At 36.5% G+C, this 18,601-nt stretch overlaps 1 protein-coding gene across 6 annotated transcripts in view; it reads right to left on the bottom strand.

Moving 5' to 3' along the window:
* AKAP9 (A-kinase anchoring protein 9) overlaps positions 1-18,601 on the bottom strand; it is a 100,550-nt gene that overhangs the window by 25,420 nt on the left and 56,529 nt on the right. For 4 of the 6 annotated variants that reach the window (XR_006934693.1, XM_046918326.1, XM_046918330.1 and 1 more), the window contains 7 exons: positions 18,018-18,223; positions 12,764-12,975; positions 8,385-8,547; positions 5,385-5,597; positions 4,142-4,180; positions 2,679-2,911; positions 1,011-1,130 (listed from right to left, as the gene is read on the bottom strand). Coding sequence is in view for 5 of the 6 variants with exons in the window: in XM_046918326.1 (XP_046774282.1) it covers positions 1,011-1,130; positions 2,679-2,911; positions 4,142-4,180; positions 5,385-5,597; positions 8,385-8,547; positions 12,764-12,975; positions 18,018-18,223 (1,186 nt within the window). In the remaining variant the exon portion in view is untranslated. Of the gene's footprint in view, positions 1-1,010; positions 1,131-2,678; positions 2,912-4,141; positions 4,181-5,384; positions 5,598-8,384; positions 8,548-10,385; positions 11,114-12,763; positions 12,976-18,017; positions 18,224-18,601 lie in introns of those variants that run through there. The other 2 variants (NM_207179.4, XM_046918351.1) reach the window with 2 other exon arrangements.

Genomic DNA, 18,601 nt, shown 5'->3' with positions numbered 1-18,601 from the left:
TGCTCAGCCCAGAGCAGAGGAGGTTGAGGCCTCATGGCAGCTGCAGCTCCTCACAGTGCTGAGCTCTGCTCTGTGTGACAGAAATGGCCCAAAGGAACCGCATGGAGCTGTGTCAGGGGAGGGACAACAGGGGGTTAGGGAAAGGGTGTGCACCAGAGGGCGGTGGTCATGGAATAGGCTGCCCAGGGCAGTGGGCACAGCCCTGAGCTGTCAGAGTTCTATGAGTGTTTGGACAGTGCTCTCAGACACAGGGTTTGGATTTTGGGTGGTGCTGCATACAGCCAGGAGTTGGACTCAGTGATCCTCACGGGTACTCTCCACCTCAGGGATATTCTATGGTTCTCTTTCTATACTGAAAATCACGAAAAAAAAATCACGGAAAAATATACAACTTGCTCAAAATGTAAGGTGTGTGAAAATCATACACACACACAACACTTCCCTGCCTAACAGATCATCAAACAAAACGTATATGCAGCACTTGTACTGCTGACAGTTCTTGATTTTGTCAGTTGTAACAGTTTTCCGTGATTCCCTTGAATCTATAGCTACTACATTTGTTTTAGTGGGGACAGAATTTCACTCTCAGCATCACTGGTGAAGCTCCAGTGTGCACAGAGAGATTGACTACATCTCAGGTGTTTCAACCTTAGTAATTCAGTTCTGTCAGTTATGTACCTGTGCTATGAACACAACATCACAAAACAATGTAAGAACATGTTAAATTGCTAAAGTAGTCCTGACCATTTCCACAGGATTCTGAAAACAGAGTGGACTTTCTAAATTAATTTATACAAAAGATATGAAGTCTCTGTATGTTTACTACTAAACAGCCCCAGTAAAACCCCAAAATGGCCGTCTCCCGAAGCACAGTCATCTGTTGGGGGTATACTCTCCTGGCTTGTAAATGGATGTAGACTAGGTACACCATAAAATAGCTCAATTGCAATACTTAAGAGTTTTCATCTTATCTTACGTATTCACTGCATACAAGTAACAAAACACCTGACCTCTCTGCTTTGATGTTCATTGACAGGCTGACTCCTCTGTGGAACCTTCAGCTGTTGTTCCAACTTCTGTATCTCTTGCTGGAACACGTCTCTCTCGTGCTCTCTGTCAACTGCTTGCTCCTGGAAGTTACAGAATCATGTCGATACACCGTTTGATTTTAAAAAGTACCTGAATTAAATATCTTTGTACATTGTATTTTTTTTCCTTATATGAGGCCGGTATCAGCACGTCTGTGTTTTGATGTAGCAGAACCTCTGACAGCTATGACTTAAACAAAAGTCTTTCAGCTTTCATAGTTCATACATTTTGTTAAAAAAAATGAAGACAGCATAGATTCACCAAGTATTATTTCACAAAACTGACGGTCTTGTTTCTCCTATGCCAGGCACACCACACGAATGGCAATAAGCCAATATTTCACCATTTTCTTTTCTTAATGTTTGTCTTCGATATACACAGCATAAATATAAATTAAGAATAGGAATTAACTTAGGAATTAACGAAGTCAATATTGATGAGGAGCCAACAAGAAAACCCCAAACAAGTAAAATAATACTTAAACAAGGCAGAAAAGCTCACTGAGATTATGAATATTTATAAATTGTTCAAATTTTGAATTTCAGTTTCCCTTCTGACCAATTTCAGTTGTTACATCCCAGTTTGATATTTGTGAAATGTATTTTTATCGAGGAAATACTATGCAACTGGCAATATCCAGTGAAGCAGCACCTTTAAGGTTAGTCTGTTTTACAAAGTGACCTTATCAGGTACATTAAAATAAACTAAGTATCTGATAAAGTATCTGATAAAAAGAGGAATGCTTCTGTCAAGAAACAAAACATTTTGCAGAAATCCAGAAAACCGGAGTAAAACATCAGAATTCTAATTCTGTAATTAAAAATGGCTCCTCATCCCCATAATTCATAATTCTCCAGTGCATGCTATTTGTAATTCTGTACTGCATTTATGACAATGGGACTGGTAAGAAAAATTTTAACTTCTAAATCTTGCCACATGACACATGAGATTCAGTGTGGAAAATAACCACGTAACTGTAGAAAATGAAATAAGGCAAACATAAGCATGGTAAGAAGTAATTGGAAAGATCTCTCCTTTAATACTGCTTAGAGACAGATAAAGAGGTGGTGCCAGAGTGTGGTATTTTTATTACGTATGAAACTATTACACCTTACTAGCAGTTAAGAATCTATTGAAAATGCACAGAAATAATAGTTTTGTCCCAAGTATAAGACACTTCATAGGAAAAATAATTGGCAAAGATGACTGCAGAGATGATGGTGTATATCGAAAACACAGCACTGTTTAAATTGCTGAGACAGCCTAGGAAGGAAGGAACTGGGTACATTAAAAAGGCAGCTGCCATTGTGAATGTGGGCAAATACACATGTAACTGGTTGGGAGAAGTAGCTTAATATCCAGAGATGGATTCTTAGATGCTATGAAAAAAAGTATATAAAAGAAAGCTAGAGAAATTATATCTTCAATTTCAAAATGTAACTGAAACTGAGTAATTAATTCCAACAGACCTCAGTTTCCAGGTATTTACTGAAAGAAAAACCAACCACCAAGCATTTACTGCTAAACCAAACCTCAGCACAAGTGCCCACCCACCCACCTTCATGAAACACTCCTTTCACCATACTTACATCCAGAAATTTTCTTGTTTTCTCGAGTTGCTTCTCCAAAGCCTGGTTTTGCTGCCTTAAGTCCATAAGCTCGGCATTTTTTTCTTGCTCTAGCTCTATGAAACGACTGACTTGTTCCTCCAAGTCTATTTCCAAGACTTTCACTTGCTTCTGAAGGTCATCATATTCTTTTTCAGCTTGACGCTGTACTTCAATTTTTTCTTTCATTAGCTTTTCTGTTTCCTCTAGTAATTCTGGTTATAATAAAATCATCACACACTACTTTTAGACATGAATAGTTATCAATGTTATGAAACAAAACCACTTCCCAAGGCTGTATGTATCCATGCTGTAGTCTGCAGAAGGACATGAACTGGTTTGGGTTTTTACTATTTTTCATTTTTAGAAAACTTTTTTTTTTTTTTTTTGAGAAGTCATCAAGATAATCATTATAGCAAATTCATTCCAGAACTGCTGTCCTTTACATAGACTTCAGAGGACTGACAGTGAAATGATATTAGATCACTTCCCCAATTAAGTTACACGTAAATTAAACAGTCACTGTATAACTGGCACAGAAAGGAAAAACACAGATTCAAACCATAGCCAGTCAGCACAAGGGCTAGCAATGGAAATGTAGGAAACCCAGTATTTTTCTCCTCCTTAGGATCATTAAAATCAGTCCCCTCCCAGGCTTCAGCATTTAATGTGATATGTAGAAATAATTTGAAGGAAATACTGAAAGACTTAGCAAGATTGCCAGGCAGAGGGGGAAATTACTGACCTGTAACTGGAGCTTTGCAAAAATCAGTGACTGAATGCCCAGTTCTGATTCCTCAGGAAAATACTGGCACACGTATATAGTAAAGCCCCAAACCACTATTAAGACTCTTAAGCCACAGCCCACTGAAGTACATATTAACTAACCGTTAAGGCATCCCTTGAGGCAAAATCCAAACTGTAAAGTGCAATTACATTTGGAGAGTCTTTAAAACATGATTGCTAATTAGACAGAAACAATACAATTTACAGTCACTATAGAAGAAATATCCTTTATGCACCATCATCTTACATCATACTGAACCAATTCTTATTTTAAGGTAACCGTTGTATGTCCATATAACACATTGTTTAGATAACATAACGAAAGACTTCAGTATATTTGGAAACAAAAGAAAAAAAAAAACAACAAAAAAAACCCCAAACCTACAAAAATATCCCTCCAATATCAACTAAGTATGTGTAATTCATAGGTGAATAAGATGATGGTTATTAATGAATTTGCTTATTTATGCATAGAAATCATAAGAAATGTTGTTAGCAAAATGTAAAACTGCATATGAAATACAACATCAAAGCTGCAGGCCAGTAAGAATTACAAGTGATGTCAGTAAGCCAAAAGCCCAATAATCCTGATTAACAATGTCAGTACGTTTAAATCTTCCACCCAGTTACAGGATTGGCCATGCAACATACAAACACACCTGCTTGGGAAGCTGCATCGACTGCAGCATCTACTAGGCCTAGGAGAATAGAGAGAGAGAGAGAGAAAAAAACAAAAAAAGAAGCAAAGTAATTTACATGCCAGCTGTAGTTTTCTTGTGATGCAACAATGTAAGAGAAAATGAAGCCAAAGAGAGTGTGGCATTTAATGACAAAGTTGTTGAGGTAACTTAGGGAATGTGGTAGGTTATTCTGGTATGCATGATATAAGTACCTAAACAGTTTATCCTTACGGTACCCATACGGTTGCTATACTTGAAAATATTTAGACATATAAAACATAAAACAATTTGATGGGAGATATATACAAGAATCTTCTTTACAGTAAAGTAGTGATTGTCTGTTGTTAAAATTTCACTATAAAATTTAAATAAAATAAAATCAATAAAATTTCCAAAACCAGAGACATAATAAATTGCCATACACTTTTAGACATTAAATAAAATGCTATTTTCATGTAAGCACTGCAATCCTCAAAGGAATAGTACTTGTTAAATACCACTGTTTCAATTTTCTTCCCTTTCAAACATACAACGTTAATTCTTCCTTAAGCTAATAAATTAGAAGACATATTTACTTCATAAAGGCAAATGCTTCTTTTCGCCCCCAAGTAAGCAGTTAGTTAAACTGATGTGATATTTATCCAAAAATTTTGCCATCACGATTATTTTAATTTTTAATTGATGTATTTTACTTTCTGGAGAACTGAGTAAGCAGATTTTGGTACTGGTAACAGCCTTTCCTTGTTGTGCAACTCCTGCGCCATCCTTCCTCCAACAAAGAATCTGATATAGAAGCATACCTTTGATGCCTAAAGTAACTACCGACACCACGTGTGATTCAATCACATTCTGGCAGGTAACCTCACTAGTGCCTCAAACTCTGTTTCAAAAATACTTAAACCAGTATTTTTATACACAGGTGCCAGCTTGGAGATATTCATCTTCAGCAGTAATATAAATAACAGATTTCCATAGGTATCAAGCTTTTCTTTACTTCAAGAACATCTACAATGGCTCAACACTTTTTTTTTTGTTCAACCATCCTGTAAAGTTATCTCACTAACATTAGGTACTAGGTGTGAAAACGTCACATTTTGCCACTTCATATTTTTATTAACGATTAAAAAGGGATAAAAAACCAAACAAACAATTTCACCAGGATCACTCATTATCTTGCTTAAAAATAAGAAAATCTTATAGAAAGACTGTGGGAAATACATACGCTGCTCTACTGGCCCCGCATCTGCTCTCATGGCATCCTTCTGTCTGGCGAGTAACTCCTTTTCTTCCTGGATCTGCTGCTGTTCAGCTTCTAGTTCCTGCAATTTGTTACCTGTACACAGTAGTTCTTGCTCAAGATGGTCAATTACATCTATTTTTTCCTGCAGTTGTTTTTCCAGAAATGCTTTTTCATCTGCATAACCATCAATGAGGCCTGTAGAACATCAGTTTTTAGGTAAATTTAATAACAATTTGAACAAGTCATTGCAGTAATCTCACATGAATGGACATATATGTTACATACTCAGTATTTGAGAAATTCCACTCCTGTTCTTCTCTTCTTACTCAATGAATGAACAATCGAAAGGATACCACATAACCAAAAATAACTATTTCTTTCTGTATGTCAACCTTGGTAGCAAACAGGAACTCAAAAGCCAAGAAAAAATAAGTATGTAATAAACTCAGGAAGAAATAAGAAATCTCAAATCAATTTATGTGGACAGTGCCATGCTATGTGTCTTAAGACATTTTACTGTGCAGTATAAAGTACTAAACATATAGAGTGCGCTCCTGGAAAACTGAGGGCAAGATTCACAGATTTCCATGGTAAGGTGTGTTGTCATCTCCGATACCGATGGTTCTAGAGGACAGTCTACACATCAGCTGTACAACGTCTGAGCCTTGTCAGCTGGACACACACCCCTATCTTACAGGCTTTGTCTTACTAAGCCCATTGAACCGATGTAGTATTTTTTCCAACACTCAAGTGAGCTTTGCCAGTATGAACATGTAGTCTTGAGCCAACGTTAATACAGCTTGAGAACACAGGAAAACTACAGATGTTTCCATTGGATTTCAACATAAAAAATGTAAAACTTCTCTGAGCACTTAAATCTGTAACAGATGAAAGCTACCAAAAAGAAAATTAAGTAACAGCACGTTCTGCAGATACAGTTTGAAAAGAAGAGGCCTGCTCCTATGCATAGCATCAATCAGGCGCTGCTGACCAGTCTTTATTTACAGACTTGGATTCAGAGTGCACAGCCACCTAGAGGGACAAACTGCTGAAAAATATGCTAAACTAGAATCATGGAATCTTTTAGGTTGGAGAAGACCTTCAAGATTATCAAGTCCAGCCATCAACCGGAGCTACCAACTCCCAATACAAAACTATGTGCCTCATTGCCACATTCACAGATCTCTTAAATGCCTCCAGGGATAATGACTGCACTGCTTTCCTGGGCAGTCCATTCCAATGCTTGAGAAACATTATCAATTGCACTTCAAAAAATTTGAGACAATATAAACTGTAGTAGTTACTTCCCTGTAACGGCTGATGTTCACAATGAGTACTTATTGTGATGACTCCAATGAGATTGGAGGCTGAGAGGGTACCCAGAGGTTAGACAGTGCTCACGCTGATCAAAAAGGTACAAAAAAGTCTTACATGATGGTAAGATCACCTGTGTCTTTTTCTTTTTTTTTTTTAAAGAGAGATGTGATTTAAGTTGTCAGCATTCTCAGTGTCAGTGAACAAACTGATTGGTGTTAGCTTTGCCATCACATTTGTTAGGTAAGCCATATCTGATGCCACTAAAACACCAAAGGTTTGAAAACATCTCAGCTGTAGCAGCTTTTGTGATAAGAAAGAAATGATCAAAAATGACACACTTTATCTCAAGAGAAGACAGAGTACCATCATATATATAATCAACTCGGACACTGTTTTGCATGCCTATCTAAGGAATTTGATAAGAATGTAGTTTGGCTTTGTAAGACTATGCTCACAGCTAAGTTCAATGAGCAGAAAAAAAATTAAAAAGAATTGTATGGCATTTCTGCTCTGTTATATCATCACACAAAATGGTGCATGTCATTTAGAAGTGCACTGATTTCTGAAGACCACCAAAAAAAGGTTGAAAAACTATGTAATGAATTCAAGAGTTAGAAAGCTACTAACAGTCCCTGATTTTAAAGACACGGCTTAGAAACCTACATTTCCTTTCCAGTTATGTGTGTCACAACTATTAGCACATGAACTCATCTTGGATTATCTATTTAAAAAGAAGAGGAAAGCTGGCAAAGTGGGACTTTCTAGCAATAAAATTTAGCTATGAAACTACTTGCTCCCACTCCGAAACAGAGAAGTCTACTGAACTAATACATATTATTCTTCTAATTACTATGGGGACCTTACATGCAGGATAGATGTTTTTTGCATCTTTTCCCAATGTCAGTTACCAATTGCTATATAAAGATAATAATAGAAATGCTAGAGGGAAACAAAACATTCAACTACTGAAGCAGTAAGGCTGCTTTGGCAATAAGGCCTTTGACTACAAAAAAGGTATTAAAACCTTTAGATTTGTTTATATTTTTTTCTGATGTCAAAAAAGATGTTAGATTTCTTTGGTTGTAACACTCTGGAACGTTAATATTTTTAATCCCTTCTTGATGTGGCTGCAAAGAGGCTTAGAGGCATCACTTCAAACAAAGAGTAAGTTGAAATATATAATTACTGTATCACCAAATTCAGGCTGAAGTTTCCATGTTTTTATCTGTGTTTTGTGGATCTAAGTTAAGGTCAAGAGGCAGAAGGCACAAAATGAAATTCAGGAAAATACATTTACATGTAAGATTAATTTTTTCTCCTTCCCTATCCCTCACTTTGAGGGTGATCAAATGCTAGAATAGGCTGGACATAGTTCTGGGAAATCTGCTTTAGCTGACTCTGCTTTGAGCAGGCTTCCAGCCTGAGCTATTAAGGTTCTATGACTCTAAGTTGCTAACACTTCTGTTTGATTGCACATAACAAAATAAATTAATTTTGAGGATAACAAACACATATCCAAACTATTATTTTTAATAAAAAGTGATTAAAAAATTGCTGAACAGAATTACAGAGTGGTAAGATTTTGAAGTTTGCTTCAAATCTGATCTAATTTGAAGTTTCTTTACTCAGTTAATAGGTTAGTCAGTGCAAAGATTAACAACTCACCTTCAGCTTTATTAAGCTCCAAAGCCAACTGCTCTCTGGCTTTGGTTTCTTCACTGAGACGTTCTTGCAGCTCTTCCTGATACCTGATAAACTCTGTGGCCTCTTCTTGCTTTTTGAAGGATTCTCGCATGAGTTCTGTCTGGGTAATTTTGGCATGTTCAAGCTAACACAGGGGGAAATTACAGAGATTAGATAAATGAAATATCTTGTGATAAATAACTGTTTTCTCTCTCATGTTTCATCAACAGTGGCTAAACAGTGCGATGAGAATTTCTACATTATTTCACTGGACATTGGATAAGATCAACACATATTCACAGACAACAACAGGAAGACATTCTGTATAAAAGCATATGCAAACAAGCAGTTCTCAGTATACTGAAGTGAATGAGCTACCTGGCTAGATACGAGTCATGGTTCCGGTAATTTCAGCTTTATGAGTTTACACTAGATTCATCTTTCTTTACATGAGCAAATATGCATATGAGTAAGCTATCATGCACCATATGCTTAAATAGCTAAACATAGTGCACAAAACTAGCAGAAGTTTTGATATAAATTGACAGAAGTTTTTCTTCTCTTTCCCTCCTAAACACGAAGATTAATAAAGACACCAAAATAATGAATTATTGATTACACAAAATATGTAATAGCAAATGGGTCAATTACCAAGAAGACCCATACTTCTCAACTGGTAACATGTACAGTCTACATCCAGCTCTTGGAGGGACACAAATACAAAGGGACAGATCTGAATGGGGCATGCGTTCTTGGTGTGTCCGGTATTCAAACTAAGACAGCACATCAACTTCAGAAAAGGAAGTAATGCATATTTCCTGCTTCTCCCCCATTTTTTTCCCTTTAATATTATGGATAACTGGCAAATATTTGTAAGATAGTAACTTTTTTGGCTTTGCTACAGTTTATATTGAGCAAATATCTCTCAATTTCTTTAAAAACATTGGCTTTCTGACCATCTCCACCTCAGGTCATCAGTACAATTAGCTTGCTTTAAAATCCCTGACAAAAACAGGTTAGGAATATTTTACAGAAGATTACAGACAAAATTATCCATTTATAAATAAATTGAAATCCATTTATAAATAAATTGAAATAACATTGCAAAGAATGTCTGAGTAACCAATACATTCTCTTTCATAATACGCTGAATCCAAAAGCTTAATTTAATTTCTGGAGTGTTCCTTTTTGAATGGACATTACCTTGAATAGGAGCACTCTGACAAGAGTTAAGTAATGGAATAGATGCTGCAGCACTGCAATTGAACATCTGCACTGGATTAAAATATTTTAAAAACTGTAGAGCCTTCTTACCCTATTCTTACATTTTGAAGTTCTGCATTTTAAATTCAGAGCCCCTTCTCAGTAAAAGGAATGCACACAACAAGTTTACTTCGTGGAAACAACAACAAAAAAGGCTTACTGAAATGCATCAAATGCACACTAACACAACACTAATTAAAACTCGAGAATTGTTCACCAGTTCTTTTCAGTAATTACAACTTAAGGTAATATTCCAAATAATACTAAAATAAACCTCAAAGAGAAACAGAAGAATGAACACTATTTTTCAAGTAGAAAAATTCTCTTTTTCATTAGAAGCCATTAGCAAGCTTGTGCTAGTTAATGGCACCACTCAGTGCATGAAAGCTACAAAGGAAAAGTTTTTATCTGACTGCAGTACCCTCCCTCCACTTCATAAATTATTCAGGGAGAAAAAAAATGTAATAAGTATAATTGACACACTTTAAAAAAAGATTTTAAATCTATACAAATTAGTGTCTGCTAAATTCCTTTTGTTAGGAAAAAGAATTTTATAACCAAAGCTGTTTCAGAGTCCATCTAAAACTGCTTAGGAAAAATGCTCACTAGCAATACATAGCAAGTTTATAGCATTTTTCACTGCATTCATTCTCTTTTATTTAAATTATTTTATTTTTTATTTAGGTATTTTCTAAAAAAAAAAAAAAAGTTTATACTTACTGAGTAGGGTGGTGTAGGCAAGGAAATTTTAGAAACAACCTTTAAAATGTGCCCATTTTTTTTGTGTTTGAAGTGAAGAATTGCAGTATTTACAACAACAGAATTATTCTCATCCAAGTGTTCAGTGAAAGGAAAAGGATATGGCAAAGGCACACGAGATTCAACCTCATAAATGTCTTCTTCTTGGCCTTCTGTCCACAGAGGATTCAACAGATTAGCTGTCCAGTAGGTGCGGTAAGAATCCATCCCCAAATGCTGCTGTCACTGTCTTCTTAACTGTCACATGGGTATTTTGCACTAGCTAAGCTGCCTTTAGAAATTGCTAACAGCAATTTGTAACAGAACACATACATTTAGCAGTCTGAGAACATGCATCAGTACTGTCAGTGACAAACCTACTGAGAATCCTCAGGGTCAGAAGAGTAACTCGGGATTGCAGAAGTCCAAGGGAGAGATGCATGAAAACTTCATATGGTCACTCCTAAAAGTCCTCCTTGGAGAAGTTTCCCATGAAAAAGCAACAGAAATCTTCCAGTAGCAGCTGGCAGGTAATTTCCACAGCAAGGAAGCATGATTTTGTTTTACCTGAGCAGGTACACTTCGGCAGACAAGCACGGTAGCAGAACAGAAACTAAAAATGATTTTCCACCTCCCCTACGGCCAATGAAAGCAAAGTACAGAGATGTCCTTGTTTGCCTTCATTCCTGTTCTTTAAGTTAGTTGAACAGGAAGAGCTTTCTCAGACTCTGCTTGTTTCAAGACTTCCTGTTAGTATTTCCCAGCCAAAGAACAGGGGAGGGGCCTGATTAATTTACCTGTATATAACACCAGCAGGTGGAATCTGAAGTATACAGTACACCCACTCCGTGTTTTGCCTGAAAGGATTCAAACTGCACCTCAGTCTGAAATGTATGTTCAGACAGGTCTCAGGCAGTCACTTTGAAGATGTTGCCAGGTTTCTCTCACTCTTTAAAGTTTGTTTTAGGAAACGCGTAGTGGCTTGTATGCACAACACGAATTATTAAGAGGAAAGGTGAATAATCTTTTCTCTCTGTGATTGATTTAGGCTATTTTCTCCATTCTGCAGTATTTCATGAAGTAATTTAAAAATGTAATACACAAACTCCCGCTATATACAGGAACTGTGTGTAATTCAGTAACCATACAACAGACACTGGCAACAGGTATTGGCAAAGTCTCAGCTGCAAAGTTGTGAAGGTAAAATAAATCTTCCTGATCAATTGAAAATAAATAAAAATAAGCTGCTTAGAATATATTGATCACTTTCAATGGTATCATAAAAAGTACTTACTTTAAGAACATCAGTCACAAAAATAAAATCAGTTATGTATAGAACTACTGTGTTTAAATATCAGCAGCATAATTTTCACAAGAAACACCAACCGTAATAGAGAATTGACCATGCTTCTATAGTTGCAGCATTAATTCTTAATTACTGCAACACTTTGATGGTGATGTTTGTCTGCATTGCCTGTTAACTCACATGTGGGTCTGTAGCATGAAACACATTACAGCCTTTGAATTCTGGTAAAGAACTGAATTTAAAGACTGAGTTCTTCAAATGACAGTGATCTAAGAATAGATGGTGAGGTACCAAGTATTTTTTCAGTGTACCTTCATACCGAGATATACATCGTCTTAAAGTTATGCACATGGTATAAACAGCGTGATTCAAAATGTCTGAGCTAGGTACACAACTCCTATTGCAATTAACAGAGACACACTCCAGAGAGAAACTAAAATCCCACCTTGCAAATACCCCCACAGCAAAGAAGAAAGCAGTATCCATATGCTACCTCTTTGGAAGCTATTCATGAGCCACATACCTCAAACACACACTAAAAAACTGGAGTGCAGACTCCTTTTCTGACAGCAAGGAAGGCATGTGCTTAACGTGCCAGGTTAAAATCATACTCAGAAGTGACAGTTGGAGAGCTCCATCTTTTTGCTGAATTAATTGACCAAAATATCAAGTGAACCAGGCACAGTACCCTTTATACCTCTCCCTTCACGTGGGTCAGTTAGATGTGCTCTGACACCTCCTGTCTCATCTCTGGATTGCAGCAAAATGTGAGTGACTTGCATGAGGAATGAAAGACTGCCCCAGATGGATAAACATGCCTAAATTCAGGCATCCTTTGTAGTCCAAGCCCAATTCCCACTGTGAATCTAAATTCATCAGTGATGTAATGCTGAAGCAGAATTTCTGGAGTAGGCACCTGAAGCACTGTTTCAGCTTTGAAAGTGAGTCTACAGATTTTAGGCACATAAGAAAATGTACATGAGAAAAATAAAGAATAAAACAAAAGAATTAAGACAGAAAATTCAAAATGCATTACTATTAGATCATACACTACCTGATTGGAAGTTTCATTGATAGCTTCCAGAAGTTTTTCAACAGCCACTTGCAGTCGAGAACTAATATTCAGAACCAGTTCTTCATTTTCAGGATCTAATTCCACTCCACTTTCTGCAAGATGCTGGCTCAGCAGCCCTTCCTCTGCAGTTCCTGACCACATAGTAATATCATCATCTCCCATACTACTGCCGTGGTAGGAGGAACAGGACTCTGGAAAAACAGTAGTTTTGACACAGACTCTTAGGACTTCAAGACATGAAAACTATGAGACATGGTTAGAAACACAAATCAGAGCATGATAAAAATATTTTGTCTTGATCACAAAGATAGAAAGGGAAATATCTTAATAATACTTAATAAAATTTACATAAACAAAATACTCAATGTGTTGACTAAAAATGAGCTGAAGAGAGAGAGAAAAGGATATATTAACAGGATGTTTTAGACATCCTGTCAGTATGCTTTGGAGTCATCACTCTTTGGAATAAATTGCAGTAATGGCTGCAAGATTGCCTTATAAAATGTAAAAAAAAACAAAACAAAACCACTCTGACTATCAGTCATTCTTTCCTCAGTGCCCAGCTATATTAGCATCCTTTAAAACATGATTGTTCACGTTAGTGATGCAAAAACACAGACCCGAGAGAGTAAAGGGAATGACACACATTCAGACAACTTCTCAGGATAAAAACTAGAATACAGAACATCAGCATTCAGCATTGTTATTAGTGACCTGAAAATTGATTAAAATGAGTAGCTGAACAAGCCAAGTACGGTAACTGCTCCTACTGATGGGCAATATGATATCTCACTACTCTCAGTCTTCCTGAGGTCTGAATTGGCTTAAAGGCATTTATCTATTTTGTTTGAAAGCAGGAGGCACAGAGTTTGCTTGTGGTATTAAGCTGACAGTAATCCACCTAGAAAATATTAAATTAGCTTAGTTTAGAATTTATTTAAGCAAGACAAGTGAAAGCACACTCCTGCCTCAATTTCAGTATGAAATACTACAATAATACATCCCAACAGCGGATAACTATTATTGATAAGAGTAGTCAACGTCTACTGACTTTTTAAAAAAATCTTTAAAAAAATTCTTTCAGATTTCTATTTTCCTATCTAGAAAAAATGCTGTCTTTAAAGACAGACAAAAATTTCAATTTATTCACAAATGTGGATGAAGTTGGCGACGATAAGTGAATCTCAGTCTAAAATTCACGTTCTATAACCCTTATATTTTAGGGAATTGCTTGGTTGATAGGTACATCCAAATTGTGCAACGATGAGCGTAAACCAAATAGAAAAATGAAAATTATAGAAAATAGCTATAGAAATATGCAGTCTGATGCAAGATTATGTGAGAGGCTGACCTCCACCTTGCTACAACCTCCTCTCAGAAAGTTGTAGAGAGTGATAAGGTCTCCCCTGAGCCTCCCCCTCTGCAGATCAAACAATCCCAGTTGCTTTATGGCACAGCATCTCCAGAAGATTTTCAGTGGTTGCAAGAAATAGAAACATTGCTAAATCTAATTAACACCTCATGGCAGTTGAATACGTAACCCCCATTTGTACTAATCCTCATAATGGTGATCAACATAATCTCTGCTCTGAGTATTAAAACCAAATTCTCCTTCCCCAAATCCTATTTTTCCTTGATACAAAATAATGAATAGAATACAACCCTAAAAATTAAACACGTCTTTTCCTAGTATAAACTCACTCACTGTAATGAAAAAGAAAAGGTTTATAGTTTTTCCTTTGTCATGAAGTTTGCAGTTCAGCAAGTCAGATGTCATGGCCCACAAAACCATAAGACATAGTGTTTACTCAGAAGTTTCAGATATAGATGTTGTTTATAAGCTCTCGACTGACATTTATGAAGCAATATCTATTTCATTTGAGATACATTTTGTGTCACTTGGACCAAAGGTCTCAGTTTACTCCCACACTTCTGCAAGGAATTATGTTTAGGGGTTACAAGCTGAAAACCAACAAAAAATTCAGTACAGTTCAGAGAATATAACCACTCACTACTTTGTTCCTCATACACAGGAATCAAGGAGCTCAGGAAGTTCATTGGAGGGTTTAATGTTCAAGGGATGCCACAACCACACATGTGACAGTCCCTCTGCCCCCAGGTAGAGCACGAAAGGGGCTCCTTCATGGTGATTTCTGGCCCCAGTCTCCAAACTCACTCAATTACTTTGCACAAATCCTGTTAACCTCAAATGGTATGTTTTATGGCTGAACTTGGAACTTTACTCTCTATTCTAGAAATGAAATTCTGCGTTAGCCAATAGTCCAGCGGAGGTCTCAAGTAAACCTCTATATGCTGTGTAAATGAAGTTAACAGTTACAAGCATGTGACCTTAATGATTCAGCTCTGTAAAATGCTGAAACAACTCAGCAGAAACAGTAATCTGAACTTGGCTTGTCGATAAACATGGGTTATGTTCAGAAGGTCAGAGATGATTTACTTTAGTGAACACGCTATTTTTTTCTATTTGATTATCAAACTTTTATTAGTACAATCTTTTTCCTACAAATTTCCTACGCGATTTAAAATGAAGTTTATCTAGAACTAAATACGACATGCAGAGGTTAAAATACATAGATAATATCTATCTACTTCTATCTTCCAAAAAACAATGGTAGATTTTCTTAAGAGATTCTGTTCTTCCAGGCCATTCTGTGGGAGTATTGAAAATGAGCAGCATCAATCCTGAGAGCACTGAAGCAGAATATTTCTATTTAATACTTCAGCTGATGAAACAGCAGTGACTAGAAGGGCTGTCTGACCTGACTGGCAGAACTACAAGCACAGGAAGGATGCTGCTGAGATGTTTTGAAAGAGAGAGAAAAAAGTAAACTGCAAATACTACATCAGAAGTCAATTACATACTCTGCGTTCACCCATTACAACCACTGCTGCTTTGAGTCTCCTTTAATCCTTACTCTTTGGTTTATTTTTTTCCACTTCTGTCTCATAGTTTCTGACCATTAAAATGAATATTGTAATAAACAACAGGCATGTAGACAGCTGATAGCCCAGTGCAGCTCTGTGCTAAGGGGAAATCATAATAACAGACAAATTATTCTGTTAAAAGAATAGTGAATCCTTAGGTGCATCTTTAAAACACATTAGTAGCAAACATAAGAGTATTAACAATGATGAAGTAGACCTTCATTGCCAGTGGAATGGAATACACTTCCCTTTTGTTTAAGAAAGTACACTTTCATCAGAAATCTTCAGAAGAACAGGGTCTGTAGTGCATTTAGACAGAGGTATTATGAAGGCACAACTTTATATTTTGCCCTCCCAAAATATCAAAGAAAGGTAGTCTGTGTTCTCCCATGTATATGTAATGTGAAGGAGGAACAGGCAAAAAGCGAAAGCACGTACTGTGTAGCATGCAGAGCAAAGGGCAGTAATGATGTTTCAGACCTTCGTACAGAGCAAAGTATTTTTTATCTGAAAACAGTGAGCAATATTCTCAGCAAATAAGAACGTGGGAGAAAACAGCAGAAAGTGCTCAACGAATAGGCATGATATAACTAGGAACTAACATCAGTGAATACACCAGGTAACAACTCAACAAATACAACTGTGATGACCTCTAATTAGTTATTTTGTAACTGCAACACATTTCTATTTCTTTGAGCAAAGTATGTTTTGAAAATCCCAATGCTTTTTACACTATACAACGAGAGCAGAAAGATTACAAAAAAAATTTATAAATTGTCACTTTCAATATAGAAAGTTGATTTAAAATGCAATTCATATAAATTTAGAGACTACTTTGTATTACAGTAGGAGGTGATAAACTTTGAGCCTGGTCACTGTTATTGCTATCATTTGGCTAAGAAACAGTGTGGAAGATAGACAGCTGGTTATGGCTGAAGACACTACAAATTGTTTCAACACAAGCAAACTACACCCACTTCATTTCCCATCCCAAAGTAAAATGCAAAAGTACTTAATTTTGAATAAAGTGATTCCTTCAATTCTAGTACCTGGACAAGTACCAAGATTTAGGACAGAAGTTTAGTCGCCCAATCTAAAATGTAGGAAAAAAGGCAAAGCCTCAAAAATCTGAGTTGTCAAAAAGCATGTTAATTTTCCTCACAATTAAATACAGCAAAATGTGAAGAGAATATAAGTTATGAGGATTTTTAATGAAATGGCAGTACTATAGAGGCATAAAAGTACTTTTAACTTAAAAACTTCAAGAATCCTTAGATTGCAGCTACACACATTTCACTGCAGATAACCATTAAAGAAATCAACTGAAAAAGATGCCACTGTGCTTCAAGTCATACATCCTTTCTTAACTTGCCTCCAAGCTTAATGTGACCTATATTTAAAGGTGAAAGGAATCAGTAATATTTAATAATCTATGTTCTGAATGAGAGAAAGTTCGTCTTTATTTACCATTTCTATTATTACTCTGTTGTATATGTTTTCTTAATAGTGAAATGTAGTATTTGGCTAACAGGTTCTTTTGTATTCACAGTAGTTAAAATTCCAAACAAAACCAGATACATCATTCTACCCTGAACTGATCTGCTGCACATTGTAGGTCCCTAAGACTCAGGATAAATATATATATCCTTACATTGGCTTCTTTTACCATGGATACCTAAATGACAGTACAACAGAGTTCTTATTCTTGCCCAGAAGAGAAACGAACAGACAATATTTCACTATAATCACAGCAAACTAAGCAGTGCCTGGGAAAGTTCTTAGATACTAGTAAGCAAATAACTGCACTGTTAAATGCTCCTATAGGCTCCTGCCAACCAGCACTACTCCAAACAGCTGATGGGCAAGGCTTGGCAGTCAGAAAGTTCCCAGAACTGTTTCCAAAAGGCTGCTTGCATGCAACCAACCTCTTTTTAGGAGGCTAAGAAAGTGCACAAGCATAAATACAGGCGGTCCCATGCCAGTTGCCCTCTATACACTGCATGCGTTAGCAGAGATATAGCCTTTGACGCCAGCTCCCGTTCCACATGCATACAGAGGAAGGTGTCAAGCTGGTGAAAGATGCCATGGAGCTACTTTTCATTCTTACTCTTTGCCTTCCTCAACAGGCACAGATTTATTTTTCTATTTCTCAATCACTTTCCCATTCTGTTGCAGGCTTTGCAAAAGGACATTGGATATGAGTCATAAGCGTCTGGGTCATACTCAAAAAAACCCAAAGAACGGCAAATGCGAATTGTTATGAAACAGAAAACCATCCAATAAGTACCTTTTTCATATCCCACATGGATGCTAGGTTTTACTGAATCCTCTGCCTCTGTGTCCCATCCAGCTGGTTTGGAAGGCTGGACTTTCCCAGACCTATCCAGTAACACAAGAACATGGCGACCAATTGTTTCTTCCATGGCCACAGTTGTCTTTACAACTTCCAAAAGAATCTTCATGAGTTTCTCATTAGCCTTCTGATAAACGTGCCTGCAGGACAGAAATTAATGAGATGTTTCATTTTCCTCTGCTTTCAAAGGAAGTGTTATCCCATACAAACCATTGCAACTAGGAAAAATTGGAATGGAATCAGTAAAATTAATATTTCTTTAGGACTGAAAAACAGATAACATACACAAACATTAAAAAGTACATTTGTGTTAATAGACAGGTTTTTTAAAATCAAGATATGTACTTATATCACTTATACTTTTTAGACTTATATACTTACATTTTTTCTAGATTTTCTTTTAAAATAGTCAGATTCACCTTTGCCTGGTATTCATTCAAAACTTACTCTTTTTTCAAGATGACAATTACAGATTGCTCATCTACACAGATTACAAAAGTTACAGAGTACTCAAAATG

The sequence above is a fragment of the Gallus gallus genome, chromosome 2 (assembly GCF_016699485.2).
Source record: "Gallus gallus isolate bGalGal1 chromosome 2, bGalGal1.mat.broiler.GRCg7b, whole genome shotgun sequence".
NCBI lineage: Eukaryota > Metazoa > Chordata > Aves > Galliformes > Phasianidae > Gallus > Gallus gallus.
Note: the sequence above shows the minus strand (reverse complement) of the source record. Positions and strands in the feature narration are given on the sequence as shown.